The sequence below is a fragment of the Notothenia coriiceps genome, unplaced genomic scaffold, assembly GCF_000735185.1.
Source record: "Notothenia coriiceps isolate Sejong01 unplaced genomic scaffold, NC01 NC01_scaffold00033912, whole genome shotgun sequence".
NCBI lineage: Eukaryota > Metazoa > Chordata > Actinopteri > Perciformes > Nototheniidae > Notothenia > Notothenia coriiceps.
In genome coordinates this window covers 3,267-12,985 of record NW_011366613.1, presented here as the reverse complement: position 1 = coordinate 12,985, position 9,719 = coordinate 3,267, and the positions used below count along the sequence as shown (strand labels likewise).

The 9,719-nt window shown below is 41.1% G+C and overlaps 1 protein-coding gene across 1 annotated transcript in view; it reads right to left on the bottom strand.

Annotated features, from left to right (window-relative positions):
- Positions 1–6,659, bottom strand: part of LOC104961888 (gamma-aminobutyric acid receptor subunit rho-2-like) — a gene marked incomplete at its 3' end in the record, with an annotated part of 7,891 nt that extends 1,232 nt beyond the window's left edge. Inside the window, exons 1-4 of the mRNA XM_010790245.1 lie at positions 6,626–6,659; positions 5,513–5,580; positions 1,087–1,310; positions 860–942 (exon numbers count right to left, since the gene is read on the bottom strand). Of these exons, the coding sequence (XP_010788547.1) occupies positions 860–942; positions 1,087–1,310; positions 5,513–5,580; positions 6,626–6,659 (409 nt within the window). The remainder of the gene's footprint in view (positions 1–859; positions 943–1,086; positions 1,311–5,512; positions 5,581–6,625) is intronic.
- Positions 6,660–9,719: the final 3,060 nt, after the last annotated feature.

Sequence of the window (9,719 nt, the reverse complement as noted above, 5' to 3'; positions counted from 1 at the left end):
GGGGGTGGGTGCTAGTGGACTGCGAGCACCGGAACCTCGAAGTAGCGGAGAAACTGTGGCGCGCTTACACTTATTGTGCCGCATTTGCGCTTCAGATGAGGAGGTGAGGCGCCCCTTATACCCTTTTTCTTTAGTAGAATTGTATAAATTGGAAGGCTAACTAGGTAATCAGCTCGCCAGTGATTTGCAGCTGGCGCGGTTGACCGCGCATGCGTGGTGAACTGCGTGTTAGAAAATATGAGATCTCAGACTGGCTTACCTGTACAAGACCCTCTATGCAACCGCAGCGGTCCCTGAGGAGACATGGCACATCACAGCACAAGGCTGCCATGCTGGGAATCATTTAAAAAATACTGAAAGTACGGCAATCAAGTGGCAAATGCCACAGTAAGGATGGATGATAGGCTAACATTTTTTTTTTTTTTTAAACTTTTTTTTCAATGCCATGCGGTCTACCCACACTATCTTCGCGATCAACCGGTCGATTGCGATCGACGTATTGGGCACCCCTGCACTACAGGAACGGGAAACTCCAAAGAGCATTATAGGCCTCTTTAACTTAAAAAACCCAGCACAAACAACAAATTACAAATGATTTTACTAACAGAATTTGTTGCTTTTGGCCACAATAGTTGTTTAGTGATAGTCTGAAATCAACATGCTGCTGGGGATGATGTTAATTACATCCGTGACCGGCACCTACCTCCTACTGACAACAACAGGAATGAATAACAATTCAGTGATTTGACTCAATGTGGTGCTGATTGAGGCAACATGCTGCACATATTCTTTGGGCCCTTTATAATTACTGGCCCTTTATTTCCCACAGCAGTAGAGTGGAGTGTGTGTGAATGCTTACAGCTCTCCAGCTCCAGCGTGCATGTCTGCGAGTCCAAAGGGAAGCGACTGAAATCCATGTTGCACGCAGCAGTCACTGTGACCCTGGGGAAACAGCAGAGTGTTAGCATCACCACCGGCTCTGGGCCGGCTCCAACAAGGCTGCCAAGTGGCATTTAGTCAGTGTGAAACAGCCCTGTGATGGCAGATATGAGCGTGTGTGGGGGGGCTTCCTGCTGGTGTCCTCACCTCAGGCTGTACAGGACGTGACCGTCAGGGAACACCCGCAGCATGATGTTTTCAGTGGTGGTGTCGTGGATGAAGGACCTCTTGGAGTGGACGAAGAACACATCGGGCACCCAGATTTTCTTCACCAGGCGCCCGTCAAAGGTCATGCTCTTGTTGGTGGTGCTGGGGAAGGCAAGCCTCTCGTCCTTCCAGTAGTGCCTCAGATATAGGGTCATGGTGAAGTCCTGAGGCAGCGGGGGAGGGGCGACAAGCACAAACAGCCTCTGGATTAAGTTGCACTACAAGGACTCACTTGCTTGCCACCTCTGGTTTTTGAAATTACTCTGGGATTACACTGGCTGCTGGATTATATAGAATGCTTATGACTAAACATACACGGGTAAGAGAAGTGCCGAACATATGTTACCTAAGCTTCCATTGGTCCTAGATTACCCTTGTGTTCTCGCCTCCTTCCCCTGTTGCTATGCAAGCCGGAGTGACCCTGTCTCTGCACCCNCCCCACCCACCCACACTCAACTACAGAGATCATCCCCCATGCCACTCTCCTCATGGCATTACATAAGAGCAGATCCGTTTGGAATAATGGCTGCAGCCGCACATTGTACTCTTGGCACCCACCATACGGCACCTTGATGTTGCGTAAAATGAGTTCAGGGGCATGTCTGAAGCTCTGAATGAATAATCACTGTAATGTGCTATACCTTCACTCATTTATTTATTTATCGATTATTTGGCAGGGATAATGCACAATAATGAACACTTAAAACATTCAAATGTGTCGAGCGTAACAGTGCCAGATTGAGCTTTGAGCTGTTTTAAAGTGTTGGGATTGAAGTGTTCTTCACCCCATATATATAACTGCCAGCAGATTAGCTCTATAAAACCACAATTTAATTATAATGTAGCTGAAAGCTGAATTTCATAATGCAAGACTATTGAAGCTTTGAAAGAATAAATAATTCTGTTTCTAAGAAATGAAAAGTTGAATTTATTAGCTGATGGAGTCACCGCAGGCTACACTCTCACTGCTACACTCTTGTTCTGCTGTAACCTGCAGGGTATCACCGCTATGTTTGCTAGCCTTTACAAATGTGTGTAGAAATAGCTGTGTAGCTGTGTTTTTGACTCTTCTTTACTTTTGCACTGTTACAATACATTTCAGCAATTATAATTGTTTTCTTCTATTTGCGACAACATTTGAAGTTAAGAAATGACAATTATTAACGATTTGATTTAGATATAAATGTAGACATTTCACTAACTTCATGACTCTTCTGTGGACTTCCTGCATTATTTGAGTATCTATGATCTTACTGTATCATTACCACAAAACACAGAGTTATATACACCAGCAAAACCCACAGTACAGACTAGTGGTATTTTCCCTTCTTGTCATCAAATACAATGCACAAACTCAAACCAACAATGTCCTGTATATCAAAGCCGGAAATATCTTCCTACTCTGTGCTGTGAAGCTTCATTCAGAAACACATCAATGAGCCTGACTGCTGCACTCTGACATGTTCCTTTATTACCATGAACACACACTGAGTTTATTTTCACTCAATCTCACACACACTGCTTCTGTAGCTGAAAATAGTCTCCACAAACATTTCTATAGGCTCTGCGTATGCAGCCTTAGCGCATGTATAAATAACTGAATCAACAAAATAACATATGCATCAGTAATGGAATAAGGGTTATCAGTAATGAACTGTTAATACTAACACTTATATTACTCAAACCCATCTGTGATTCGTTCTGAAATTCATTAGAAAAAACCTACAGTGGTCGACAGGTGCAAACTCTTTACCACAAACTTTTGTTTGTACAAAAGGTACACTTCCATGAGGAGAAATGTGCTGCAATTTCAAAACGATGCAAATATGAAAACACAAATGTGCAAAATCACATACAAATGAAGAAACATCTTCACCAAGTTGGCCAATTTTATAATCCCTGAACGTCACTAAGCGCACCGGTACCAGCTGTGTGCGTCACTTATTAGTGTCCCCGTTTCCGTTGAGTTTTTAGCTGTGTTTGCAGTTTCATTTATGCAACATCTTTAGGAATTGCTGAACATGTTTCGTGAAGTTTGTGATTGTTTACTAAATGCTGCGCATGTGTTGGTGAAGATGTTTCTTTATTTGCATGCACCTGTCGGCCACCGTAGCAACCTGTGCCTTTATTTCATTGACAGTTTTGAAAGGGGGAGAAAGATAGGACAACACATGGCAAACTGTCCCAGGCTAGATTCGAACCCTGGTTCTCTGCATGGAGAGGCATCAACACAGGCCCGGTTCTACGGGGGTGCATAATTACATATATAATAACAATAATTGTAATAATAATAACAATAATAAGAAGAATATAGTCAATGATTGCAAACATCGCCAGCAGTAACACTGCATCTACTGCAGGTAATAACAGTTCAGATCATGGGGACATTACGTTACCCACGGCCACTGTCGTGGATAGTCCTCCCGCCCGACTCGCTGGCTTTGCCCGCCTCGCCCACGGAGGTGGAGCAGCCGCAGCCATCTTTGTTGCCCCAAACACTGCCACCCCTCAGCGGCCCGCAAGTGCCAGAGGCAAAACAGAGCCTGCCCAGGTATATTTAAAAAAGTACCCAACTCGCTTGTAAAGTGGGGTAAGGCGCTCATTTTGCAGCTCATGGTTTCAAAACAGAGATTGGCTGGAATATTCATGTAAAAAAGATGCCATCTTCTGCTATGCATGTAGACATTCCGGTTCAAGTACGTCAGATGCCTTCACCACAACTGTACCAGAGTACCAACCGCTGTCTCCTGGTACTCATCTGAGTAACTCACTCACTAAAAATGAAATACTAAATGACAGTAAAACAAGCATCTGCATCAACATCACTTTCAACCCATCAGCCCACAGTGTGACTCTTTTATTAGGGAGGTTTGCTTTGACACTGTTATGAAACATGATCTCTTTCTGTTTGTTAGGGCTTTATGGTTCATTAGGGATAAGACAAAGATAGGAAAGGACCCTTACACTTTAGTAGTTGTCTCTTAAAAAGTGTACACAAATGAGTTTCTGATGTTATATTTGCAAATCTCCTGTCAGATAGCTAGAATTCATTTTTAGTGTTTAGTTAGTTTAGCTAATCCTCCACTATATGATACAAAATGGTTGTCATTCAAACTGTTTTAGGTAGATATAGACATTTACAAATTGTAGATAACACTTTGTATCCAGGCTATCATCCTTCCTACCTTGCCACAGCCCTTTCCTCCTGATGGATTATGTTAAATGCTAGTAGTCAGCTGTTTTAGGTATACTACTGAGCTAGCAAAAATGTAAACAACTTCTTAAACTAATCCCTGCTTGAAACCATTGCATTACATGTGCAATACTACACCAATCCAGATGAAATACCTCGTTTTTTTAGTGAGTCCTATTAACATCTATGCTTTGAACCCGTTTCCCTCCCAATAAAACAGCCAAGAGTGTTTGCTGCGTAACTGTTAAGCATCCTGCAGCTTTGTGATATGACATAATGTCATTAAGGGCTGCCGTCATCTTGAATCATTCATTTTTACCCCCCCCCCCTGTTACAAAACAATTAAATACACACTGGGATTCAAATTAAATGTAATCCTTGACTGTCCTTGGAAACGGGAGCTTACACAACATCAGGACAGCAGTTCAGATCCAATTTATGGTTGCAGGACAGAAGGTCTATTTAATTACATTAATCAACATTCAGTCTGGGTTTGAGCAAAATAAACAATTCCTACAATTGAGCTTTCATAATCTGATTCTGATTATCCAACTGAAAACAACATCTGAATGAATCAAAGTTCATCTGCCAGTACAAAGCAGAGAAGCCTTCTGATGCAGTGTCAGAACACAGATAACCGCAGAAAACTTTAAATATAGGAATAATCTATATTCCGGCTCTGATCTTCAGTCACAAACCGGGATTGAGAAGGGTGTTCCCACAATCTGAGTCACTTTTGCTCATTTGTCCATCCTCACGCTGCTAATGGAGAACGTTCCTGCTCATTAGCCGCCGTGTCTGAGTGGAGCTGCTCCATGTGTTGGAGCAGTAGGAGCTCCATTGTTGAAGTCAGCAACTTTACTGAATCTGTCACAGATTAACTGCTACATGCGCTACCAGAGACATAATCCGCTGGGATAGTAGCAGTAATAATTACATCATATTTTGTACATCCTGTATAATCTCCTTACTTTGAGGTTTCTGTTGGTCTTTACGTCTAAAACAGAATTAGTAATTCTGTAGTTTAACATCCAAACTCAATGTATATTCCAATAAGTGTCTGCAGATTTCAATTATTTTTGCAGATTACATCTACTACATTATTTGAAATCCATTTCCCCCATAATCTTACTGTGTGTACCATATGGCGTTCAACACATTCAAGCCACTTACCATGTCCACCTCTGATATGCTGTCCAAGCTCTCCACCTGGACATCCACTCCAACAGGGACAGCTGGACCTGCAGAGGAACACCACACAGATTACAGTTTCTGACCATAAAGAGTGGCTCAGAAGCATTGAAACATACAAAGAAAGTGTGGAATTGGATCCAAGACTTGAAGAATAAGAAGAACCTAAAGTACAGGAGTGTATAATTACTGTTATTGTCAAAGATGACTTTGATGGCTTAAGGAAGCTGGGTGACGTAGTAGAAAGAGAGACATCCTCAGACTGCTGTTCATGTTTCATTCTGACTCGTCTGAAGCTACTTTTGTTATGTAACATACTAACTTAATAAGAAACATACTTATTCAAACCAATAATCAAGATATATTATTCACCAACCGTGTTTATAGGCTAAACAGGTTCTGCACTGCAGACTCTGACCAGGGCCGGACATTTGTATAATGATATATAAACAATGTTTTTAAAATCTTAAAGAAGCCCTATTATGCTCTTTGGGGTTTCCCTTTCCTGTAGTGTTTGATATACGTTTTTCTGAATGTAAATGGTCTGCAAAGGCTAACATCCCTGTGTTCCCTCCAGAGGGAGTTTCTCTCCCAGTTTCTCTTCTCCTCTTGTGTCTGAACTGACACTCTGAGGAAGAACAGAAATGAGATGCAAACATGTTATTGGATTTGAGTATGAAATGATTTCACACACACATAACAAGATGGAATATTCTGCTAAGCCATAACTAATTACTCTAATCATTTCTTAAAAAAAAAAAACGTCATTAAACAGAACACAATATTCTCATAGCTGTTCATATCTGATTGAGAGGATTATTGAAGTGCCCAGTTTGGGATTTACATTTAGATGGAAGAGTGTACTAGTACCCTTCTCATCAATAGCAAAACAAATTCACACAGCCTTCTGCCCCTGGTGTATTAAAGGCAAATTGACCGCTGTAATACTGTTAATCTGAGCAGCGTGATGGGGCCAGCCTTACGCAACCGGTGGCAAAGCTGCTACCTGGGATGAAGGATATCAGCTCATGTCCGCTTCCAGCTGTCGGCAGAGTGTCCTCCCTACTCTTACTCACACCATATGCCACACATCACGTGCCAGATCCAGCAGAGCCTGAGCTCCTGGCATGTTGCCTCATGGGAGAGAAAAGGAGACACCTGCTGAGAGGGGGGGCCAGCGGGGCACAGGGGGCCACAAGGGGGGCCACAGGCAGAAACCATTCTGCGCGGATCGCAAGACACAGAAGAGGGGAAAAAAGGACTCTCCAGAAGAGGGATGTAGCCAAAGACGGCAAAAGTACACATATCCTTCACCCAAGTAGAAGTACAGATACTCATGTTTAAAAATACTCTGGTAAAAGTTGAAGTACTGACTAAACTTCTTGAGTAAAATTAAAGAAGTATTGGCTTTGAAATGTACTTAAGCAAAAAGTAGCCAAACCAAGAGTCAAGCTGCTAACTGGACCTCACTTTATATTAATAGAACATTAAAAAGCTTCTATTTCAAATTGTAATACTGTTATTGTCATATAAACATCCATAGTTTTTTCTGTATGACATTATGGTGAAATAGGCATGCGATGATAATAATGATGTTTTGAAAATGTATAAAGGACAGGTATTTGTGAAAAAAAATGTGAGGAGTAAAAGTAAAAAGTTGATAAATAGTAAAAAATAAATAGTGGAGTAAAGTACTGACACAAGGAAAATCCACTTCAGTACAGTAACGAAGTATTTGTACTTCACTACTTGGGACCTCTGGATGTAGCTGAGAGTTTCCAGTGCTTCAAGAGTTGGCAGATTGAGGCTGAAGAAGTGAGGCTCATGTGTTCAGGCTGGACGATCACTGAGATGTCCTGCGTGTGGGTCCGCCGGAAGATTTCCATTTGCTATTTTGAGCTGACAGCATCAGTGAATTATTCCACGTCACTGATTATCAGATGAGACCAACGAATGCGTCATAGCCAAGCCCCGCATCATAACTCCTTTTGGCCCTTGCAACCCTCAGTAGCACTTCCGGTTACAAATGGGACATGAAGCACACTGAAAAAACTGAAACATGACTTTAATTAAATATATTATGTCAACAGATTTCACATAACTGTATCTGGTTAGATGAAAGCAATAATATTAAGTTGAACCTACAGTATTTAAACTTAATAGTATTGCTTTCAACTTACCTACATGTGAAATCTGTTGACATAATACATTTAATTAAAGTCACGTTTCATTTTTTTCAGAGTGACTCAGCCAGTGTTCTCCCCCTGACCTCACAGTGCCACAAACAGGAACACTGAGTTTCATCTACCCCATAATAAGTCCAACTGAAAATGTATGAACAGGCTGTTCATGGACAACATGTAGAAAACCATATTGATAGTTTCACAGTTCTGCTTTCCTGAGAGCCCACTAAAACCCCAACGGCTTCATTTAATAACACTCACTCTTTAAAACGGAGTTATCGCCAAAGCACAGACGCGAAAACAAAGCACATAACCCATATGCATTCACAGTGTGCCATAAAAACAACAGGTCTGGGCTTATTTAAGTACTGAATATTTGATCAGGCTAATTATTTGAGTCGCTGTGTATATAGACTTTCATTTCTCCCTGTGGATGAAAATTCATAATGTGTTTAATTAAGAAAGTTACAGTTGTAGGCTACATAATGATCATTAATCTAAGGAACGCAGGATGTCAGTGTTGGGGAGGTGGGTTGGGGGGGGGCTACCATTCATTCTGATGGTTACCAGCAGATGTTCAGGCATATTAAAGTCTAAAATTAGGCAATGGGGGGATATTCCCCTTGTGGCAGCAGTTTCCTGAGTTTTTCATCCCTTTTTTATAACTCTGTGCTAATCTAATGAATATTGTGTTTTATGAGCATGCATGTAGCGAAGACAACTCCAAATAAAGGGCCAGTTCCCCCAAGCAAGTTTGTATTGTTCCATTCAACACCTGGGGAGAAAGGGAGCTACTTTCAATGTATCTACCTTTATACCGCAGACAGCACCTGGCAGCTTTATCATCATTTAACTCTAATAAATCAGACATTCCCAGTACTCCCCTGCTGGAAGTTTGCAGTATGGGAAATTCATTTTTGGTAATTACAAGAACAATTTGTAGTGAATATTTCATGGACCGGGTCACAGGATTATGTCATGATCATTGGTCCAATCATTTCTGGTAGAACTGGGATTTAGTGCTGCCCTCTCTAACAGCTTGGCGCTTAGATAAATCAGACCAACATGAAAAATGAAGCTGGTGCTTTCAGGGCCCCCGGAGGCCCCGGGCACCTCAGCTGTGCAAATACTTCTGTTTTTATGTGTCCAGGTTTAAGATTTAAGATGCCTGCTTCCAAACAATGGAGGTGAATATATATGTTTTGTTTGTGGTTCTCACAGCACAGGACATTTAATATAGATATATTTAATATGGGTTGATAAAACAGCCTTTGGGGGTCCGTGTGTGAAGAGCTGTTGGTGGGAATCCTTTGTTCCTTCATTTCCTGTCCCCTTTACACTGTCCACTATCTAATAAAGACATCAAATACCCTCAAAATATGATTTGGAAAACAGCCTTAAGTTTTCAGTAGTTTGGGAAGAGATTCAAATATCAATATGCGTCAGAATGTGAAGTCCTGAGTTCAGAACTCTGAGAGACATGAGAGCTGAATCCTCTGCAGGATGTGAGCAAACGTCTGTCAGTAATATCTCTCAATCATATTGACTTCTCTCTAACTTTTAATTATTTTCTTGTAAAACACTGGACATTTTAAAGTCTTCTCCCTTCACATATTACAATTTAACCAAAAAGGACAAAGCTGATCTTTAGTGGATCTGCTCACAAGTCATGTCTTCACCAAAGCTTTAACCATGAGAGGATGCTCATATGAATATATGTAATATTCCAGTTATTGTTTGTATCATTTTGAATTAAGAGAACACAAGCCATACAGGTTCAGAGCCACTGATGTAGGGAACAGAGTGACTAAACAAGATGTTGATTACAGGCACGGTCAATATGATGATTAGATGATTTATTGATTAGTCAATAGACAGAAAAAATTAATAGAAACTATTTATATAATGGATTCAATAACGGAGTTCCTTCTCATTTGGATTTTAGTCAAACAAAACAACACATTTGAAGTCCTCATGATTGCCATTTGAAAGAGGGTGGACCTGGA